The following is a 24,278-nucleotide window of genomic DNA, read 5'->3' on the forward strand; positions in this document are numbered from 1 at the left end:
CAGCCAGGCAGTGACAGGAAAGTTGGCATGCTGCATGCAAGAATAGGGTCGGCTGGTGGCGGCGAGGACCATGAGGTATGCAACTGAGAGAGGAGAGCAGGGGTTGAGTGTCCTGGCAGGACAAGGGGTAGAGTTGTATTCGGGTAAACACTTGCATCAGGGCAGAAGGATTATGGAGTCTATGCTCATGATGTGAGCAACTCGTACAGCGAAAGTGCTATAGCAATAACAAAATATAGTACATTTCCTAAAAACGGATTCCATCATTATTTTACATAATATTGCTGTAAGCCGTAGCGGCAGACTTGAGGCCGCCACCTGCCTCCTGAGGGGCTCAGTGTTAGAGCCTGCAGCCTGAGCCATTGCCAGCCAGCCAGGAATAGGCATAACATTTAATTAAGACAGAGAGAGGGTTTGGGAGCACTGCATGCATGATGCACTATGGTTTAGTCAGCAGTAGTCGGCACGGCACATCGGTCCTCACCTGCATCGGACTGTTACACTCTCACTCTCTCAGCACAGCACAGCACAGCCATGGGCCGGTCGTGGGCCACTCTCAAAGGCATAGCAGCGGATGCCGCCACCATGATGGGTCGGATGGCCTAGTACAGACACTGGCCTGGCGCACCACACAGTAAAATGCTGCTGCAGGCCCTGCAGCTAGTGCAGGGTGTACAGTCGGTTTCCACGTCTGACGGTCCTGACCAATTCAAGTTAACAGGCTCGGGGAGCTCAGCCAGGATGCACAGAGCACTGCAGAATTCACTCTCACACCATCGAGTTGACGATCGATCGAGTGGGCACGTGCAGTGCTTTGTGGCATGCTAATGTGCAGGTGCCAGCGCTGCCACACCCATGCCACTCACGACCCTACACTGAGTCCCAACCTTCATGGTGCCTTCTGGTCTGCTGCTGCTGCTACAGCCAGCCTGCAGACATTGTAACAGGGCAGGGCCTGTGCTATCACTACAGGCAAGGCACTAATTCGTGTGGAGGTGTTAATGCAGCATTTTGCCGTTCTAACATTTCCAAAATATAGGCATGCGCCTAACCTTGCCTAGTGATAGCACCAGCCCCGAGTTCAACCATAAGTCAACCCTGACCGTTGCAGCCTACAAAGTTATATAAGACTATACAGACAACGTCCTGCATGGCATCATCAGTGGCATCTCAGGAGATGTAACATAAGGCATGCCCGTAGACAACATTAAAAATCTAATTATGGCCATGCTTCTTGAATATACGAGCTGTACCTGAAAATACTAAAATGCACAGTACCTAGTGGGTGTGGCCTGTAGCCTTGTGCTGTGAATACTGTTTACCAGGCATCGCTTATGAATATGCATTCAACACATTACACTTGTTAACAGTTCCCTCTTGGTATAAGTCACAGTTTTTGGCAAACCCTATGACCATTGTAAGTGTTGCCATCTTGACAATGCCCACAGGCTGTAGCCTTTTGGTATTTTACCTGGGGCTTCACCTATGGCCATGGCCCATGCACAGAACACCTATAAACAATTTCCACAGTGAGGGGCATGTATCTGTGCCAGGTGATTTATTGAACACTAGGCTTGGCATACCCATGTCTAGTTCCATTAATCGTCTCCCAAGTGCCCACGTACATGTGGCATTGCCTACTCCCATTTTATTTCATGAACTGTATCATTTATAGCACACACTCAGTTCGAGAGCATTGAAGCACTTTACAAGGTGTGAAAGCCAGTATTGGGGGAGGTATTGATGGTGAGACACATTTTTAGTGTTTTGTGGAATTGAGGGTTGGTGAGCGTGTTCTGAAACTGCAGTGGTATAGAGTAAACTTTGACACCAACCATTTGATGGATTTGCTATGGCAGGCGCTAGAACCTGCAGAGATGTGGAGTTTAGCCTCTAGGTATGTTGGTGTTGGGGACAAACCTCAGTCCGGGTGGGTTTGGGGGCTACTAGGAGTTTGCGGACTCACGGAAGGCCCAACACATTCCCCCAAAAGGAATGCAGACCCAGCCAGACCGCAAGTTCAAACTGCGGTTTATTACAGCCAAAACCAACAGGGATCACTGCGAGGATCGAAGCAATCCAAGAACCACTCAACGTTCCTGGCTTGCAGGATGTCACAACCTGGGTCCCTCTCCAGCAAACCTATCGCCATCTGGGATTGGGTGTTGAGTGATAGTGCCCCTATAGCAGACCATATACATGTTAGTCTACTGGCTCTTGTTTGTCACATGGTTGGCCTGGTCCTTCCCCAAATTACTACTTCTAAACAATGTTACAGTGTGAGTGTCTTACCATTCACTCTTGCCCATTTCTACCAAATCTAGGAAACTTAACTGTGGTTGACTAGAGTTGACGTCCCCAGACCTGGGACCCGAAATGATTGCCAGCTCTCGGTGTAGCTTCTCACGGTAAAAAGAATGATTATGTGTCTGCATCGTAACTTGTGTGTACCACCATAGTCTATGAGAGTGCCCGTTAATAATGATAATAATTTGGCACTTATATAGCGCTATGAACCCTCGGGTATCTGAGCGCTGCTTATTATTACCCACGATGTGTGGTGCTCATTTATCGACATCGGAAGGATGAAAGGCTGGGTTTGGCCCCGCCGGGATTCGAACCTGCGTTAGCAGGCTCTGCACGGATGTCAAAGCGAGCGCTCTACTCACTGTGCCACTTGACCGTTCATATCACTTGTCTCTCGTAACATCTTTCTTGCAAGCTTCTGTCTGGCGGCGTGAGACTGACTCTTTCTCAGCTTCTGGTTTCGATTCATCATCTGAGTCGGCTGGGTCACGTGCTCGGAGACCGTGATTTGGGCTTCTGCGGCTCAGAATTATGAGGAATTATTCGCATTTACTGCAGCTGGTGTTACCTTTATTCAGAAAATGTAATGACGTTCGTATCTGGTGGCCTTGGCAGCAGGCTCTATGTCTCACGTTTGCTCTCCTGTTCAGTCTCAATTCGGCTCAGCTCAGCCCTTACTGAGTGGTATGTGGCCTGCTGTGATTTTCCTAAGCCAAAATATGGCTTCTACATGTTCATGCTATCTTATATTTCCCATATGTTAGTTTTACGTGGTTCTGTCAGGTCCCATAGGTGATCCAGCAGCTCCATAAGGTTATTTGCATACAAACATCTGCAACTTTTTACTGAGAATCTCTTGCTTCTTGCGGTTTCCGTGTTGCTGCGGTTAAGCTAATAACAAAATAATAAAAGCAAAGACAGTATGTATATGTATCTGTCCTCTAAATCCTAGAACTGTTACGCATGCGTTCTTGACGTATTCGGGAGTGTGTTTGTGTCCCGATGGCATGTGCACTTCCTGTCTAACGCTGATATGTTGTGGTGTCTCTAAAGATGTCAGTAACGTGGCTTTAATCAATACTGTCAATTGAAGTCTCCTTAGTTGCTGCCTGAGGTTCTTTGTCCACTCTGGGCAAGGTTTGTACCACTCCTAATCTGCAGGGGTGGCTGAGTGGGTACCTCTCGACATAATGATGGATCATTGGAGCACTAGGAGTTGGTCCGAAGAAATAATATGGGCGATCACAATATCTCTAGTTCTTCTTCCGTGTCATGTACCTTATGGGAGGAGGAGAATTTGCCCATCCCTCTTCAGTGTTGTGCCTTGCAATGCCTTTCAAGACTGCTTTGTAGATGATGCAATCAGTTTTCAATGGGATACTGGAAGGGAGTGGCACTTGTAATGTGGCTGGCTGCGGGTTGGTGGATAGACTTGAGGCGGCCATATGCAAGTGCCCTGGAGCCCAGTTAAGGTGTTTTCTGTGGTCCATGTGGGAGATCACGTGAGCCTGAACCACCATGCAGAAGATGTATGCGAGGGCATGAAGGTTTTATTTTGCGGATCGTGGCCATCTGTAGCCAGGTTGTTTAGTCTTTCTTGGCTGTGTGATTTTGAAAGAAGAGGCTGCTTTCGACAATGAATCAAAGGGATTTAGTTGAGTCTGAGAGCCAGGGGTGTTGCTAGGTCTGGAAAAGATCAGGGGCTAAGCTAATGTCAGGACTGGCGGGACCCAGGGCTAGCAATAACCTTTTGGTTGTAGCCCCTGAGCTTCTATCCGGTGCTACAACCAAAAGACTCGGGGATATATCCCTCCCAAACCCCCTAGCAATGCCTCGGCTGAGAGCTGTGGTGTGAATTCTTCTAGTTGCATATCTTCCACCCACTTTTGCACATGCTTTTATTTAGCAGGTGGACTATTCGTTCTTGGTGGGGTTAAGCTTAAGGTAGGTGTATGACATTCAGGTAGGGATTGTATCCAGGCGCTCATAGAGGAGGGTAATGTGCTGGAGGCCTTTCACCATAAGGTACAGTGGGTTTCTGATGAATGGCTATGTTGGGGTCTTTTAGGACAATTCTCAGAAGGTCTATATAGAATTTAACTATGAATAAGAAGAGGATGTAATGTTGGAGGACCATGCATGTGACTGGGAGTTGTTTGGACCTGAACAGAGCCATCTGTGCAGCTTGGTGTGTGCTGGATGGGTAGGAAGCAATTCATTTTACAATGGCAACGGAGAAGCCCAGCCTATAAGCGAGGAAGGCACAGTGGTTGTCATTGTGAAATGCAGCTGAGAGGTCTAAGAGACGTAGGGCACACAGGTCACCCTTATCAATGAATTTCAATGCATCGTCCCCCACTTGGATGGTGGCAGTATCAGTACTGCATTCGGAATGGAAGCTGGACTGGTAGTCACAAAGGCGGGTGAGTTATTTGATTTTAGCCAATAGTTAGGGCAGCATTGAGGAGGCTGCTGGTCATGAGACCTATCCCTTCCACGTAGCTGCCCCGCCCTCTGCCTATTTCACTATTCAATTTAGGCATCCTCATCACAGGTGCTATCAGCAAAGGACAGAAGAAGACAAGGACCTCATCTGTTTGTGCCGGTTCGTGCCTGGTCAGAATATGGGCCATGTATTCTGCCCCTCACACAGCAGGTAGACGACATGTGCATCCTGTCATTACAGCCCAACCACACCCTCTCCGGGGTTTGCACAGCAAAGCGCCCAAGGAAACTGAGGCTGCTAACATGATGAACCCCATATGAATTGCCCATGCACCCCTACAACTTGCTCCAACTACATGCACCTGTCCCCTAATGCTGATTAACCCCTGCTCGGTATTTGGTTACACTGTCAAAATCTCCAACCTCATATCCTACAATGAGCTCAACGCTCTTTTAATCACAGAAGTCTGGTTCACAGCCACCTCCTCCCACATTTCCGATGCCCTCCTACCTTTTGGTTACTATATCCAACACACTGTCCGCATAAAGCAATCCGGAGGTGGTGTTACAGCCAACACTTGTGTATGAGCATGATATCCTATCATATATCATTCATAAAATAGACTGACTCTGTCCAATAATATCAACATTGGCAACCAGATGGTTAAAATGCCTCTTGTGCCAGCTCCTTTTAACGCGCCTTTCATCTCCTCTATAGTCCACTGCAAGGGTGCATTGACTTCTCCAACCATCTCTCCTCCGTAACGATTTCCTTCTCTAATACGATCTTTCTCTGACACTCAATGTCTCTGAACCTCAACCAACAAAACACTTGCATGGCACAGTACTCTCCCTAATCATCTTCATGGATCACAAACAAACAGTACTCTCCCCCACACTTGTCCAAGGCCACACGCTCTGCCTCATCTTTGCCTCCTCCCTGTTAATTTTCTGCATGGACTCTTGACTGGATCGACCACTCCGTGATACCTCTACTTTCATACACAACATTGACACATTAAGACCAGGACTAATTGCCCAGTTAATGGGTGCCTCTCTTTTAAGACCTTTCCACTGGACACACTAGAGGCAACCTTCACAACATTCTAATAAAGGCAGATCAGATCCTTGGAGGAGTGGTGGCACAAAAGATGCAGCTCTGAGGATCCTGCTCCCCCCACCCCAATCCCTGTACACCTAACAGACACATGATTTCCAAGGCTAAGACTGCTTACTTCATTTCCACCATTGAGACCGCATCTAACAGGAGCAAACCTTATTTGAAGTAGTCAAGCAGCGCATCAAGCCCACACCCAACAAGTAAAATGTAATTTGTTTTTTTAAACAAAATCAGAAAGGTCTGATTTCCATCCCCTTCTGAAGTTTCCGTCTTAGACCAACTTCATGCCCCTCTCCTTCAAGGATCTCTCAGATATAGTAGCCTCCCTCAATCCCACAATTTACACTGAAAATGTAATCCCAGCTTCCCTTTTCAAATAATTCATTGATCCTGCGCTCAATGGACTCCTTGGCATCATGAACACCTCCCTCAATGAGGGTTTGTTCCCAGATGCACTCAAGACGGGTCCAATAGGACCTCAATTAAAGAAGCGCACACATGACCTGGATGACCTAGCTAACTACAGACTCATCACAAGATTCCCGTTCATTGTGAAAACTCATAGAAAAAGTTGTAGCATCCACACTACTGGCTCAAATGTGCCTCCTCTGTGACTACCAGTCCGGCTTCTGCCCCAAACGCAGTACTGAGACTGCCACCATTCATGAGGTGAATCATGCCTCCTACTCCTCTGGGGCTGTGTGGCTGCATTCAACAACTTTCACCATCAGAACTCTCTCCACCCTTGCCGACAGGATGGTATTCTCTGGTACCGTCCTAAAATGGTTCGCTTCTAGGGTGCTTACCAAGGGGGACCCATACAGGACAAATTGCCCAAGGCACCACTCTCCAAGAGGTGTTAACTTGCTGGTGCCATCATGCTACTGTCCACTGCTGCTGCTTTAACATCTCTCATCTCCATCAATGGCAGGTGTAGGGATGGACTGGGAGCCAAAAGGGGCACTGGAAATCCTTTTCAAAGTGTTCCCACATTACACATTTTCAGCAAGCCCAATCCCTTTCCTTTGAGAAATTTGGAAATAAAATAGGTTATCACATAAGAGGCCCAAGGGACAGATGACTACCGGGAAATCTCCAGGGAGCCCTGTTGGGCAGCCCATTGTGCCCTTTTCTTTGCTGTGTTATGCACACACTGCTCACCTGCTTGCCACCTGCACTCTTAAATAGGAGTCACACATACCACAGTTAAAGCAACACTAATTTTAGATTATGACTATATTCTGTGCCTATACTGGGACTGATTGATGCTTATATTTAGGCATTTGTGATAATCCATTACTTGTATAGGGGCTCATTTTGGAGGCACTAAAGGCAGGCCTAAGGCAGTTACTCCTGTCTTAACGCCGCCATTCACGCTCCAGAGGACGGATTTTCATTGTTCCTGAGGGCGGGGGGCATAAAAGGAGTTATGTTTCGGCCTCCCGTTTGCGCTCCGCCTTATAAAATAACTTGTTTTCACGCGAGCATGAGATGTTCATGCTGTCGTAAAAGCAATGATTTCCTATGTAAACAGTATGCTTTTTGCACTAGTATGCAGGTGATTGCATAGGAAATCATTGTAAACACTTCTGCCATGTACGCACCGCAGAGTGCACAGTAGTGTAAAGAGGCTTCCGCCGTCTCTTTACACTTCTCATTTGCACTCCGCAATGCAAATGCTGAAAATTGTCCAGAGTGGACCTGTTTCCACTTAAGTGCAAACGTACGCTCTTCACTCCAGGCAATTTATGTGTTAATGGAAAATTAGCTCCATAGTGCTTTCGCCAAAGCACGGTACAGAAAATGTTCATATACAATTATTATTACCTGGAAACTGGAACAAATAGTTGAGAAGACATTGCTAGGAATCCAACCTGTGACTTGAGCATCGTTCATAGCTCCAGCAGTGACACTTAAGCCGCTCAGCTTTCTTGACTGACATTCCTCCTTCAATGTATGCTCCACAGTATTTGCTAATGCATTGACTTGGGGGTGGGGGTGTTACATTACCTATTAAAGTAACACTTAATACAGTGCTTAGAAGCAGGAGGAATGTGTCATGGCCCACTAGTAAAGGTGATAACAGTGTTCATTTTTTTTTAAATGTTACAAAGGGAATGGAAAGGTAAGTGGGTATGTATCTTAATAAATTAACTGCCCAGTTGATTAAACCGCATACGTCTGTCAAATTTGGATAGGTGAGCGAGTTAAAAGCTGAGCTCTGACATGTTCCAGCCTGCACTTTCCAAGTTTATATTTCAGCAGAGCTAAACCAGCCCATCTTCCTTCTGAGGTTGATACATTAAGTACTATTATGTTTGGTAGTAGTAACAACTATTTTTAACAGAGAGTCAGTCATGAAGCAGTATACATACAAATATGATGTAATACCAACTATTATACCTGGATTTGGGAAAATGTAGGCCACAGTGACATCAAAGTATTTTGTTTCACAAAATGATAGGCCTCGGAAACCTACAGCAATCAAGTTGACTGTAAATCAGAAGCATTAGGAGTTGGTGCATCCAGTCTTCCTGCCCTATATAGGCAAACACTACTTTCCAGTTGTACCTTTGAGAATATAGCACATTTGAGAAATCCAAAACACACCTGCAATAAGGAAGGCATCTGGCAGCGGTTTTTGTGACGGAAATGTCATATTTCCGCTCACATTAACAGCAATGAGCTGAGTTTATCTAAGGTAGGCTCATGGCTCATGACCCTGGATACTTGAGGAAGATAATGATCTTTGCAATATTTTCAGTGTTCTCAGTCTCCAGATTTACCTTGCAAATCGTTTTAAAAGTAAATGCAATGAACCAAAGCCACGTTTTTTTAGCTCAGCCCAGCTGCATCGAGAGGACCTCATCAACATATCTAAGCTCTCCACACAACTCAAAGGGAGAGTTTCCGTGTGTCCTGTTCGCAGTGCTGCTGGTGCGGTGCACAAAATAGCAAGGCAGCCTCACCCAATTTTTGCCCAGGCCCTCAACAAATGCTATAATAGCCCTGGTCGCTTCATACCTATACAGCAGACATCAAACCGTGGGGATGGGTCTGTTCAGAGCCAAACAACACCCAGTCACATGTGGGGTCTCCCAGTGTTCCATCCTCTCCACAATCCCATTTAATCTCTACGTGGAACTTCTGGGAAGTTTCCATTCCTCATAGTGTTTACTTACCTATTCTCGCAGAGCAGGAGCTACATGTTTAGAATGGCCTGCACCATTGACCACCACCACACATTGGGCACAGAGCATGAAATGCAGCCATACAATGAACCTATTGCATCTGCGTCATCTCCTACCCATGCCCAGACTCTGGATGCTTACTCTTTGTACCTAAGGAAATGATGCGTATGATGTGAAGCCCAACTCACAAATCCTATTACTTGGTGATTTCAATCTAGGGTAGCAGGATGTGAACGACACTAAAGCCCTCTGTTTTGCAAGCACACTCACCGACTTTGGCCTCTCCCAGCACATCAAAGAGCCTACCCACATCAAGGGCCGTACCTTTGATTGGGTCTCTGACCTGAACTGCTCGCTTAACGTGATCTCTGTGACCACATGCTTTTTGTCTGATCACTATAAAATTGTTTTCTCCATCAACTCTAACCCACAAACAGCCAAACAAAACATCGTCCCACCTTCACATACTAGCAACAAGAAGGATATCACGGTAAAGAAACTTCTCCCTCTCATCCTCCCACTGCTCAATAGAGCCTCAGCCACTTGCACCGACCCCACAGTCCTAGATGACTCATACAATCAGGCTATATTAAAAGCCCTCAATATGATTGCACCTCTCATACTGTGCAAACAAAAAGCTCTCCTCGAGACCTGCGCAAGGACAAAAGAAAAGCCGAGGCTCACTGGAAAAGCTTACCATCTCTAGTAAAACAACCTGACCACTGCCTCCTCTACCTACAAACAAGCCATACTAGATGCCAAAAAAGATATGTACACCAACCGGATATTGCTAGCCCAATCAAACACCAAGGAACTCTTTAAACTCCTCAAGGAACTAGAGACTCCAGACACATGCACCCATGATACGGCCTGGTGCTCCAACATACAAAAGGCACTTTTAGACAAAATCACTAAACTTCAAGCCAAAATCAATGCAAAAAAGAAACATCTCTCTGATTATGCAGGCAACCCTCCATCGTACAAAATCCCCATGTTTAAACACTCCTTCAAACCATTCAGCTTCGCACCTCTCTCTATCGATGAAGTTGAAAATATTATTAAGAAACTCAAGCCATCTAATTGCCAAGGAGATTCTTTCCCTGCCCCCATCATGAAGGAGGCGGCGCACAACCTCGCACTATTCATCACGACCTTCATAAATGCATCTTTCGAATCGGTATTGTCCCAGACAACCTTAAGGATGCGTGGGTCATCCCCCTTATTAAAAAACCCACATCTGACCCGAGTAACCCTTCCAATTACAGGCCCATCACCACAGTGCCCTACTTACTTAAAATCCTGGAACGGGCAGCCTACCTCCAAACACAGGATTACCTTGAAACCAATAATCTATTAGGCCTTAGACAATCAGGCTTCCTACCCAGACACGGGACGGAGACAGCCTTGATTGACTTAAAAACCCAAATTGAGGATTTGAAAGACAAGGCCAAGCAGGCACTCCTACTTCTCCCTGATCTTTCTGCAGCTTTTGATCTGGTTGTCCATCAAATCCTATGTCACCACCTCCAAATAGAAGCCCACTTCTCAAATGAAGCCACATCATGGATTGGATCGTTTCTATCTAACAGAACCATGATGGTTTTCTCTACCTCTGCTTCAGCTGAACCAGCAGACGTCCCGTGCGGAGTAAAACGAGGCTCTTGTGTTTCTCCCACGTTGTACAATGTGTTTACTAAACCGCTTTTCGATATACTTGACTATCTTGGTCTCTCATACACCAATTATTCTGATGACACCCAGATACTCATCCCTATCACCGGTGACTATGCTACCGATGCCAAAGCACTCAATGCAGTCTACTCATTCATCCAAGCCTGGATGGCTCACCATGGGCTCTGCCTCAATGATGAAAAAAAAGAGCTATTCATCCTAGGCTCCCTGTCCAAACTCACCAAACTTGACCTAGAATACAAATCCTTTACTATTGATGGGAACATTATCAGTGTGTCCAACGTCACAAAAACACTTGGCATCGATTTAAACTCAACGCTGTCCCTTATCAGACAAACTAATGCAGTTGTGTCGGCTTCGGCCTACACCTGCAAACTCATCATAGCATGCAGACCCTTCTTGACAACTGACAACTGGATTATCCTCGCTAGAACTCTCATCATGTCCAAAATTGATTACTGCAATGCACTTCATCTAGGGACTAGCCAAAGAAATCTGGATAAGTTACAGGTCACTCAGAACAATGCTATCCGGGCTGCCCTTAACATTCCGAGGAGAGCACACATCTCTGACACAAGACGTAATCTACACTGACTCCCGGTCACACGTCGCATATCTCTTGCCCTGACACACAAGACACAGAATAACCTGGCTCCTGCTTACCTGACCAATCGCTTCACGCGACACACCGCATCCAGACCACTGAGGTCTGCCCAAGTACACACACTGACTATACATAGCTTCAAGCTAAAGACAGCCGTGGGCTCGAGTTTCCCAGTCCTCGTGGCCAAACTTTAGAACACTCTCCCCAACTCCATCCGTCCACGCCTTCAAAAACAAAAACAAACTCTGGCTACACGAACTTGATGCCCCACACACTCTGCTTAATTGGTACATGTCGTTGTTACCAATCGTCTAGGAACTTCCACTGTAACCCATCCACATGCCTGTACATATCTTGTTTTTTGACTGTGTTTCTATACCTTGATTGTATCTTTAGACCTGCACCTGTCGCTCCAAGATGTTTTTCTCTCCCTTTCCTTGGGGAAAGCTATCTTATTGTTAACCTGTAACCACTGTAACCATATGCTTCAAATTATGTGCCCAGATGCCCAAGAGCAAGATGCACAATATAAATAAACAAATATGAATACCCTGAAGGCAATCCCACGGCCATCTTTCCCTCTGGGCCTTCACACGTTGGTAAAGTCATGTGTGGTCTTGTTGATGATATGTTTCGATTTGATTTGTACAGCACACTCTGCAGAACTGAATTGTTGCAAGAGGTTTCAGCAGTTTATTTAGGTGCCCCTTACATTGCTTCCAGATTGTCGTGAGGCAGTTTGCAAGTCTAGGGGCATGTGGGAATATGTCTTACAAAATGTAATATGTTACCATGGATTCATTACAGATGCAGTATGGTGGCATGCAGCCTGGGCTGTAAAACTCCTATCTCCCTAACTCTTAATAATAATGTATGTCTTATATAGTGCTACATCCATAAGTCTTGGAGCGCTGAAATAACAGAAGATATTATTAGCCCACAGAGCAGAGTGGTACTCTATTTACCGACCTCAGAAGGATGATAGGTTGAGTTGACCCTGACAGGATTGGAACCTGCCACAGCAGGCTGCGCACAGATATCGGGGGTGAGTGCTTAGCTCACTTTGCTATCTGACCGGCATCTAGTTTTTGAGATGGTACGCAGGTCTGAGGCTCTGACACTATGGTTCTTTTTGGAAAGTGTTGTTTGACGTTTTCTCGGAGGGTGGCTATTTTTTGCAGGCATTCGCATATTAGGCACTGGTGTTTGTGGCCGGTGCTTGCCTGCATAGGGAGCCAATGAGTGTTTCAGATATGACCTATGACTGTATGCCGAGGTTGGGCCCCAGATGACTCAGTTTCTCACTTTTCGTAGCCTAGATTTGATGGGTATTATTTCTATGAAGAGGGAGGCGCAATGACTAAAGGGGGTTTAGGGGGGCAACGAGTAGGGTTTTATTTTGGATATATTTAGTTTTGCACGGTCCCCCTGCCCCCCACCTGTTGCTCAATGACCTCAAGACATTCGTTTGGTTTGTGAAGCTGGTCTTGGTGCCCTGTGGCATGCAGGTATTTTGTGGGCATGGAGTCGATCCATCAGGGATATTAAAGTAGATGTAAAAAAAATCGGGGAAGATCTTCACATTAAGCAGGAGCCTGCCATGATTACATGTGTTAAAGCAAAACCCAATAGTTGATGGCTGTAAGGTTTTGGATAAATCATTACCACAGGGATAGCTGTGGGCAACCCTCCAGTCCATCCTTCTTCACCTGCCAAGCCATTACAGAAGGGGAAAGACGATATGCAAATCAGGCTTGCTCCCACCCCTAAGGGAGCAGTCCAGCCCGAACTGCCAGGTCACATCCCTTCTGCACGAGACCACAAGCATCCCCAGACACATTCACGACCAGCCAGTCAGTTGGTAGACAGCAGGGGCTTCTCGCCTCTAGTGGCCATCCTGGGATTGATGTGCACCTGGGCTACTTGCCCAGGGTAGATCAGAGAGAGGAATGGCTCTTTGTGGCCACTAGAATGCCAAGCTCTAAAAAAGGATTTACTATCCACACACAAGTCCGGTAAGTGGCCAGTACTGATGAGGCCCCTCGCTGCCCCATCTCATCTACCTCACTGGATGAACATCATACTCTCGTTTACATTTACCATGCGGCCAAGACTTCAACATTGTGCCTTTTATATTCTGCCTTGCCCCCACCATTTCCACTCTACATGACGCCTCTCAAAACAAGCCACAGACCGTGGCCCCCAACAATTTCCACACAACTAATGAAATCTAGTTCCTATCTGAGAGGTAAAAACGCCCATCGTATAGCCATTTCCTCACTGCTAGCAAATTGATTAGAAGGGACTGGCCACGGTCTGCATCAATAGCTAATGGGCTTTGTTGAGTTTCACATATCCCGGATATGTTCTGCCTGCTTGACGTGATATCTGGCACTTATCCAATAAAGGCAATATTGCTATATTGAGTTTCATGATCTTTCTGCAGCCTTCGGCCACCGAGCTTAGCTATGTATTTTGGCGTACCCCTTAGCCAGTATTTAGTGAGACTGTGGCATGAAACCTAACATGTTGAAGGAGGCATGTTTGCCTTATACAGTGTATTAAGAAAACCCCAACATAATCTATTTAAGGCAGAGTCGACCTATTTGAAGTATGTTTTAACTGTGCTACTGCCTTACAACTTTCGTTCTCGTTCATTAGTGCATGCAATAGAGTATTTGTGTAAGGTTTCCTTTATGTAGTCGAAAGTTTTCTAGTGATCTTAAATGACTGTTGATGGAGGTTTGGTTTAGTTGTGTTTTGACTTAATGTGGTTTTCTTTACCTTTGTTTCAGTCTTGCGGGAACATTTACAAAGGGCTTTCGCAGACTGGAGCCTGGGGCTGCTTTGATGAGTTCAATCGAATCTCGGTGGAAGTGCTCTCTGTGGTCGCTGTGCAGGTAAGTGCCACTGGGTACATCAAAGAGTGTGAGAGGCTTCCACGGTTTCGTGTGTTACAAAGAAAGGTGTTCATGTAGGGCTCGAGTCGAGGGTACACGCGGGTGGGCGGAGTCCACCCACTTTTTCAGAGGGTGGACTCCGTCCCCCCTCCCACCACCCCAGCTAAAATGAGAAACATTGAACGTCTTCTTTGAATGTATGAATTGAAGCAATCTCGGGGGTCGCAGTCATCAGGTTTGCAGGCCGGGCACTTCACCACTGCACTATATAACCTGATGAAAAATAACCAACAACTAAAGGTGAAATGTCCCATTTTGGTACTGCATGTTCCAGGGAAAACATTAGTATTGGTTATTGGAGTTGAAAACGTGCATACCTCTTAACGTTTTTAAAAAATACTGTTAGAAGAAAATCTCCTCTCTTGGTTTTGTGTCTGTGTTGATTTTATGAAAGGCAAATTCCATTCGTCCTGTGGAAATAGGGTGGTGATGCAATGCCATTTTAATGAAATGTGCATATTTCACCTTGATATGCTAATTTCTGGCGACGACACACCCCACTGCGTTTGTTGATGAGTCCCCCCATTTTTATTTTTAGGACTGTGTTCATGTATGGTTCCCCTTATGTTCTAAATACTCGAGAAGTCGCATGGGTATCCTAGTTAAGTAAGCGTGATCAAGAGGACATGCAGAGTAAATAAAATGGAAGACTTCAGAAAGATAGCACTTTTTTTTAGATGAGGATGTCTAAGTTCTGTGCTTCATTGCATACCTCCCAAATCTTCTTTGGCCATTAAAACGTAACAAATCATGCTTCTATAAAACGTTATCTTTTCGTATAACTTAATTGTTGCAGTTTATAATTTTCTTTTTGAGTCGAATATCGATGTTAGTATTGTATCACACCAATGAACAATTCAATTAGAGGACAAGACGTAGGATCAAACAAACATGATTCCTTGTAAAACAAGGCTTGGGGGTGGATGAAATGTAAAAGCAAAGTGTTTGTGTCTCCTTTAAAGAGTGAGGTTACTAGGAGAACCAAGCAAGTGCAGGGACTGTTCATACGGTTCGGTGTCAGTCTCTGCGAGTGTCACTACCCTGAGGTCAAGCTTCTGTACTAAGAGGTCGTGATCAGGGAGGACCTCTTTCAAATGAACATGCAGGGCATGCTCTGCCCCTCGCTGCCAGCAAGAACTAACCATGTGTCTCTGTGCACTCTCCGGGGACTGCCTGCGTGAACACGCTCGCCAAGACTGTACCTCTGATCAGGTCAACCTTCTCCAAATCCCCCTCATTACCACATGCCACCCACCACTAATGCCATACACACTCTTAATGCTGAATAACACCCACTCAGCTGTCCTGCATGCAGCATACATTTCAGAAACGATCGTCTCCAATTAACTCGATGTTATCTTCATTACAAAATCCTGGCCCACACCACCTCCTCTTAAGTCTTTTTTTGCCCTCGTCCCTCATGGATACAGTATCCAACAAGTTCACCAGTCAGAGAAAACAGTGGGAGGAATGGCAGTCATCCTCAACATCGACTGGTCTTGTATGGTGCACCATCAATCGCCATTAAATTCAATCGGAAAATCCTTTTGCCAATTCCCTCTAACATACAAGGACTAAGCCACTTTTCAGCTAATTTACAGAACGCCTCAGATGTGTGGTACGTTCCAAGATAATTGGCTTTGCCGATGGCGCAGTGCAATGGCACTCGCATATAGAGTGGAGGCACGGCAGATGGTATGGACCAGGGAGCTATGAGCCAGACTTTGATCGCGCCTGGGCTGGAACTGCGAGCCGGAGGGGAGCCTTGTGCATGCTATGGGTGGTGCGAGTGTACCATTGTGCCGTAGTGGATCTTGGCACCCATGTTCACGCACTCGCTGCCTGTCTGCCTGGTGAGCTGGTTTGGTCAGGCATGGATTGCAGAGCTCTTGTCTCGCTACTTGGTGCCCGTCTTCTGGGAGCACTGTTCCCTCTTCGAGCCTTACTGCTGCTGTTGTAAAGCTGCTGCGGTGGTGTGGATGACAGACTCTACTGGTGATCTGTGTGGGCTGAGCAGAGGGACTTCTGTTACCAGCCTGCTGCTGCTGCTGTGCATTGGGGCACACCATGACGGAAGTCTTTTTTGTCCTACCGGTTTGGCTACTGGTCGTATTATTTGGCCATTTGAGTGAAACTTTTATTAGCCTGCCCCCATTTGATGGCGTGGCTGTCCAGTCTTGGCCACCTTTATTTTGTGCACTAATGACTTCAGTTACTTAACATTGGATCATCTTTTACTGCCCGATATAGTCAGTGCTCCAGTGGTTCACTTCATTTGTGTTCCTTTGCATTACATGTCTCCTTCACACCTTCACCATCTGAAGCCCTCAAAGACACCGCCAGTAACATCCTTTTGTAGTGTTTTTAATGCCATTTGATGCCATTTGTCTTGCAAAAGTATCATTGCTTGACCCTCATTTGTAGTTTCACTGGTTTACCTTTGCGTCTTTATAGTTTTTGTCTGTCAATTCTACTTTCTAGTCTGTTCAGTTGTTAACTTGTCATCAAAACTATGATTCTACCAATTCACTAAGTACAGTGCTACGAAGTAAGTGCTTTAGAAGTAAAATAATTAATAAAAAATAGAAATATTACAGATTTACATTCTACATCTTCAGTCTCTCATGTGACCAACATTTTCCCTTGGAGACTTCAACCTTCTTAGGACCCAAGCAACCAAAAACACCAGAGTTGCATGTCTGTCCCTGGCAGATTCACTGGACATAAAACATAGTGTATTAGCCCCACACACATCAGCGGTAATACCTAGACCTCATTTTATCCTCTTGCTCTGCTTAGCTATCTAGACCCTTGGCCCCATCACCCATCACTTGACAGACCTATTGCCAATCCATTCTCTTTATCACACTGTCTGAAAGTGCACTACGCTCAGAATAAGCACCACATGGTGGCACGTCTCGCCTTCAAAAACTTTCCAGTGGAGGAGCTGGATACGATTCTCCAACTTCCTCCACCACTGTAAATGTCACCTTGCTGCTCGAAACCTTTAGCCTCACATCAATGGGAGTTTGCAGATACTTTCACAATGAAAAATTGGTCAGCACCAGAACAGACTTGTGTAACCCCCAGTGTGCTCAAAAGCAATCTCTAAACAAATTGGGACATTGGAGCTCTTGAGAAATTCTGGCGAAAGGCCTACACACCAGAAGTCCCTCTCTCCTAAATGCCTTACATTACAAACAGTGGACTCTGATATCTAAAGCCAAGGCTTCTTCGACACCACCACCATTAGAGCATCCTCTAACAGGGAAAAAGCCCTTTTTTGGTGGTCAAACATTCCTCCAACACCACACAGACCCATAGGTGACAGGATCTTATGTGAATTGTGAGGCTATCAATATATTCTTTACCAACAAGATGGATACCATCAGACCCCACATCAAGGGCTCCAATTCCCCGAACACCCATAAGCCATTCAACTTTGACAAACTTCTCTCCGCTCATGCCCAAATACTGCTTGTACACGCTTGCATCCTGTTAGGACAGTTTTTCTGAAGTCCACCAGGGGCTTTATAAAACTATACCTGAGGCAATACAGAAACTCCCACTCTTAGTATAAGGCTGCGACACCTGAGATGTGGGTAGCATGGACAGAGCAGCTAGGCTTATCTTAGGAGGGAGAGAGGGCTGCAGATAGGAACAAAGAATTTGTATCAGACATATGGTAAAATTGATAGACATCTGTATTGTAGAAATTATGGTTTATTTTTTCTACACACTAGCTGATATACCCGGCATTGCCTGGGCTTTCATTCCCTCATAGGTACAGGTAACTGTGCCAAATTTGGGGCGGATTGGTGAAACAGTGTGCAATTGTATGAGGAACAACACTTCATGAAGCCACAAACAAATTTTACTTTTGCTGAAATTCAGGCGAAAGGGGTGGGGTGTCCAAATGTCATGTAGCCAGTAATGTCTGGAGGGTCCTAACAGCTGGTGTGAGAAACCTGAAGGTATTCTCACTCCTACTCCCCTAGGATCCTATATGCAGGTGGCCAGGGAAAGGCCATCTCTATAGGATCCTAACCCTAGGGCTGGACAAGCGATGGAGGATCACCTGGGTAGAGGGTGTTGGCTTAGGTATGTCAGAGGTCTGAGGGTTACTATGAGCGTACCCGTTCAGCTCCCAGGGCCCAACAACACTTCCTCAGTAACAAATGGAGGACTCTGACAAGGGCAAGTTAAAACTGTCGTTTATTGCAAAAAACGCCACTGCTCATACAGGACATTCAAGCATTCGCAGAATCACACCTCCCAAGGCTGTGTCGGGGTTGTTTGTTGTTCCATAGCATCACAACACGGGCCCTGCCACGAAAAACCTATAACTCTTTTTAGTTAGGTGATCAGAGTGGTATCCCGTATGGACAACCCCTATAGTCTTAGTTGATTGGTCTTCGCATGTCAGTTGGCTGCCCTGCCCCTTCCCCAGGAAACCACCTATTACATTGTTGCAGGGTCGCAGGATTACCATTGGCTCTTGCCCTCTCCCATCCACTCCTGAATTTCCATTCCCTGATTGGCTGGAACTGGTCTCCCCAGGCCTAGGATCCAGCTCTGTTCTCAGCGATTTATGCACCTCTTCAAGGTGAGAATGACTTTGTTCCCAATGTATCCGTTAGCCTTACCACTTTTGACAGTGAGAGTGCCCTCAATGTTGCAATGTTAACAAGTCCATGTTTCACTTCATGTCTGTCTTGCTGAGAACCGTTCATCTTCCCACCGCATGTGAATTGCCATTGTCTAGCTTGGCTGCATCACATGAAAAAATTGTCAGCTAGATTAGATTGGCTCCTAGATGTTGTCTCATTAATTGGTTGCCTGAATCAGTTTGAGTGGTCTCACCTTGTAGGTGATAGGGGGTGACTAAAGTACAGCTTGTCTCTGTTGCGTCAGGTTGATCCTGGCTAGTTGGATTCATTGGGGGCTGAGGTCCGCCTCCGTTATTCAATAAATTCGAGAGGTTATTACCTAAAAATAAGGGAGAGTGTATGTTTACAAGAATCCTAGTTTAGAATGGCTGCGAGAATGTAATGTTGTAATGTTCAATCCGAGTGCCATAGTTGGGGGTACTGTGCCCCATAGGCAGTCTAAATCATGGGGCATTGGTGCCCGGTGACCCGTTCCCACAGGCCTGGATGGGCTAATGTGGGAAGGGCCTGTATCCATTGGGTGCATAGAGTGCTTATGGTTGTGTCCCATTGAGATAGGGTTGGTGCCTGGTTGGGTAGTGAGAGAACGGAGAGGCCCTTGGATGTGGGTGGTGGCCCGTAGTGGCTCCGGCCATAAGGGCACTGGTGCCCGGGGACCCTTTTCTCAGTTTTGCCCAGAGGGGGGGAAAAGAGTGAGGGAAGGGTTCTTGATTGTTGGTGGTGTGCGGGTTGGTTTTAGGGTGCATTTGATTCCTGGTCATTCTGGGCGCTGGTGCCCGGGGACCCTCCCCTCACTGTGGCCCAAAACATGGGATGAGGGAAGGATCCATATTTGTTTTAATGCCATTGTTTACGATCTGCAGTGCGCCGTTGTGAACATAATAAGACCCCGCTGATTGGATTGGTCTGGGTGCTTATCAATAGGTCAGGTGGTATTCGATTATATGTGCCACGCCCCCTACTACGCTTGCCGTGTTGCAGTCATGACCGATGCATGACTCCCCTCATTGGGTCACTGCTTTAGAGAAAACAAAGTGGAGGGGGTGAATCTGAATAGTTCAGATTAATAACATCCCGAGTGGATCGAAAACCGTGCAAGAATTGCCTCTTACCTCTTGTGTTACGTTGCTATCCGCATCAGGATCCAGCTACAATTTGCATAGCTTGTCCCGTTGCATTATATTGTATGAGCCATTGGCCTCCATTGGCCGAAAGGACGCGCCCCCATTGGTTGTAGAGCTACGTTGTCTGATTGGTTGGGAAGGAAGCTGACTGAGGCTGTGGCGTTTCAAGTATTTCATGTTGGAAATACAGCTGAAGAAGGCTGTGGCGTGTAGGCATTAAGTATGCATGTGATAGTGGCTAGTGACGTCCACGTTGTTTGGGCAGGTTAGGTGTGCGATAGAAGGTGTATTGAGTGGTTTACTGGGACTGGTGTATCCATTGACAATGATACTGGAAATATTTTGGGGGTATAAGCTGGCACTGGGATTGGGGATGCCCAGAGCAGGCAGGTGTTCCTGATCCTTTCCTGGTGATTTAGGGAAGTGGTTCATGGATTGTTATGGAGTATTGCTAAGGTGGAAATCCACCGTGCCCCCAATTGGGTGAGAAATCAATGATGTGGTACCTGGTGGGTTGAAGAGGGGTCAGGCGACTCCCCTTGTACTGGGGATTCGCCCAGGTGGGTACCCCAAAATTCGGGCATGGGTAAGGACTGGCCAGGGTGGCCCGAGTCGAGAATGGGGTCAGGATGGTTCCTGTTGCTCCTTGTAGGCGTGGGAGGGGCAGTGGGTTATGTCAATGGATGGGGGCAGGGGAACGATGCCATGTTATGCCATACTATGGAAGACATTTGGCTAAGGTGATGACTAACATTGCTATGTCGTGGTGTCAGTAATGACGTCAGCATATTGGCTTCTCGGCATTGGTCAACATCGTTCATCGAGGCATTTGGGTCAATGATCAATGTTGAAGCACCTGTTTCCATAAATACATTGATTGGGTAAGCTTTGAACGGTTGTCTAAGAGAATCTTTGTGCATTCCTGGATGTCACTGGTACTCCTGGGGGCTGTCTGACTAGTGAGTGGCTATATGTGTTTTTGTCTCTTCGGACCGTCATGTTCATGGGGGTGAGGAGAGGCATCAAAAGCTAGAGACCGAGTAGGAATACCAGGTCACACAGCTGCTCTCAATGGGGCCCAGACAAGGGCTAATAATCTTTCAAAGTTCGAAAATGTAGTTCTTTTTCAGGTATCAAAAGTACAAAGTAAAAAATAAAAAAAGGAAGTCTGTTGATTTTTAAATAGTAATGTATCCAAAGAAAAACAAACAAAGCTGTCACTAATAGCTTCTTAGTGAGGGAGCAGTTGCCGCAACTCATATGTGATACAGACTAAAGCCAATGCATTTCGGAAATAATTCCTTCTTCAGGGCAAGTCTAATCAATTGCACGTAAACAACATAATGCACCAATGTCAGCATAACAATTGCATATATTTGTAAAAATAATAATGATGTGAACGTACCAGTCAGTAGAGTTTCCAAAGGATTTTACGAGAAATAAATAGAAAGAAATAGAAAGAAATAATGAGTTGATTGTATTGTGGATAACAAAAACAGAAAGATATGTGAGAAACTGTGATTACCTTAATAGTGTTGCACAGACGAGAACGTTCGTTGTCAATGCCCACAGCAGCATGGGTCAAAACGATGAGCCGTGAATACAGCGGCTATATTGTTAAACACAAGCGTGTTTGTGAATGGAATCTAATGAAGGGAAAGGACCAGTGTGAGTGAGACAGCGTAACAAACAGGGATTTCCAAAACGGTAGTTTGCAAATATTGCGATCGCGTCTCTTACCTCTAAGCACACGGAGCGTGTGAGAGCTCCTGCGTGCAGTTGCCGGGCTGCATCTCAGACTGCCGTGTTAGGACAACGGCTCATTTATATTGCACGTGACCGTCTCGCGCCATTTAGTGGCCGGTGGTCACGCAACGGAGTGTATGGCAGCTGCAAGTCTGCATGGTTAAGAGGAGTGTATAATTTACGGGCATACCTGCATGATGTTCTGTATGAAAAATGTATTTAGCCCAAACTAAAGAAAATCACTGGAGATAATAAATAGAAATGGAAAAAATACTCGAGTGTTAAAGGGACCACAATGGGGTCCGTTGTGAACAGAAAGAAAACAACTGGACATATCGAGTTACATAAAAAGCAACAAACAATTAATGAAGCAAAAAACATGTAAATTAACCTGGAACTCGTTTATGGCAGGGATAATTTAACTGTAGCTGGTGCATTAATTTGCATTTGAAAAGAGGATGATACATGGAATCACATAAAATCAGCAATGGTTGAAAGTACGACACAACCTCATCGCGGGTGGTGTCGCCCATTACAGGCGGCACCTTGGGTCCCAGACTAGGGTCCGGGACTTGTAGTGAGGTTGTTGTTGAGGTAACACAGGATCCAAGATGGTACAGGATATGGAAAACATGTTAGTCAATTGTAATGGAAGCAGAGCAATGTCAACAACAAATTTCATGCTTGAAGTGCATTTACAGGACATTGGGATGAACAAAGATGTCGTGATGTTTCAAATCAGATTCAAATATAACAGTGGTAATTAATTTCTTCATTCAAACCATTAGGGACCAGACTACAGAGTTTATCGATCCAAAATGTTTCCCTTCAGTTTAGGCGCAAGCCTAAATCTTCGTGAGGGTTATTTCTGGTTAAGACTCCAACACCAGAAACTTAATCTGTCAAAGGTTGTGGTTATTCATGGCCCAATGTCGAGCCACTTCTGAGTTCGGGTTGGAGTTCCGAATGCAGGACCGATGTTCGTTCCACCGTATCTTAGCAGCTCTGGTGGATTGGCCCACGTAGTATTTTCCACAGGGGCATTTAATGCCATATATTATGTTGGTGCTGTCGCAGGTGCCAAATGTCTTAAGAAAAATCTTCTTGCCTGTTCGTGGATGGAAGATAACATTCCCTTTTACTACGGAGTTGCAATTGATGCAGTGTAAACAGGGGAATGTGCCAGTACGGTGTGTGATCAATCTTTTAGGGGGTAATCTCGTCTGTACTAGTTCATCCCTGAGGTTCTTACTTCTCTCGAAAGCAAACACTGGTGGTTTGTTGAACAGATCGTATTATCATTTTTGAAAATACTCCAATGTTTTTTGATTGTCTTCTTGATTTTGTTGCTTTGGATGGAGAATTTCGACACGTAGACAGGTGATTTCAACTCTCTGACTGGTTTCTTTGAAGCGGATAGTAAAGTATCCCGATCTAGGCTATTGACTCTTTGAACTGCCGAGTCCAATTCTTCTTGGTGGTAGCCTCGTTGACGGAATTTTTCTTTCATTACAAGTTGTTGTGTAATGCAGTCTTCAGGATCACTAACGATCCTCTTTACCCGTAGAAGTTGGCTAAACGGAAGATTCCTGAGTAAACTCGGTTGATGGAAGCTCAGGCGGTGCAACAGGTTGTTGCGATCGGTAGGTTTCCGGAATAGGGTGGTACTGTAGCTGATGTCTTCCATTGCTATTTGTACATCGAGAAAGGTGATCTTGTCACGTGATGACTCTCTGGTAAACTGCACTCGTGGGTCAATGCTGTTGATATACTCAAATAAATCATCAAATCGTTGCTCTGTGCCTGTCCAAACACCGAAAATATCATCTATATATCGAGTCCACATATGGATGTCTTTCTTCCATTCTTGTTTGGTCAATATATGATCCATCTCGAATTTGAACATAAAACAATTGGCGTATGTAGGTGCCATGGTGGCACCCATAGAGGTACCTGAGGTTTGTAAGAAAAACTGGTTGCAATATTGGAAATAAGAGTTTTCAGAAATGAACTGTAACAGAGTCAGAATGAATTCTTTTTGTGCACGCACATCTGGTGATTGGAGTAACAACCATTCAACAGCTTCAATTCCGAGGTCGTGTGGTATGGAGATATATAAGCTCTTAACATCTATGGTAAACATCAATTGGTTTTGTTGAGGGGTGGTAGAGTTAAGTTTCTGAAGAAAATGAGTTGTGTCTCTGGTGTAGGTTGGCGTTTTCTGTATAAGCGGTTGAAGAAAGAAATCAATGTAAATGCCCAATGGCTGGTTAATACTGTCCTTCCCTGTGACTATGGGTCTGCCAGGGGGTTTTGTGGAATCCTTGTGGATCTTAGGAAGTGTATAGAAATTAGGAATTCTTGGGTGATCATTTAGCAGAAACTTGCATGTGTGTTCATTTATCCATTCGAGTTCTAA

The 24,278-nt window shown here is 45.6% G+C and overlaps 1 protein-coding gene across 2 annotated transcripts in view; it reads left to right on the plus strand.

Annotated features, from left to right (window-relative positions):
* DNAH9 (dynein axonemal heavy chain 9) overlaps positions 1–24,278 on the plus strand; it is a 1,527,051-nt gene that overhangs the window by 373,566 nt on the left and 1,129,207 nt on the right. For both annotated transcript variants that reach the window (XM_069654516.1, XM_069654515.1), the window contains exon 28: positions 14,155–14,259. In XM_069654516.1, the coding sequence (XP_069510617.1) occupies positions 14,155–14,259 (105 nt within the window). The remainder of the gene's footprint in view (positions 1–14,154; positions 14,260–24,278) is intronic.

This window comes from Ambystoma mexicanum, chromosome 3q (assembly GCF_040938575.1).
Source record: "Ambystoma mexicanum isolate Mex_15411 chromosome 3q, UKY_AmexF1_1, whole genome shotgun sequence".
Taxonomy (NCBI): domain Eukaryota; kingdom Metazoa; phylum Chordata; class Amphibia; order Caudata; family Ambystomatidae; genus Ambystoma; species Ambystoma mexicanum.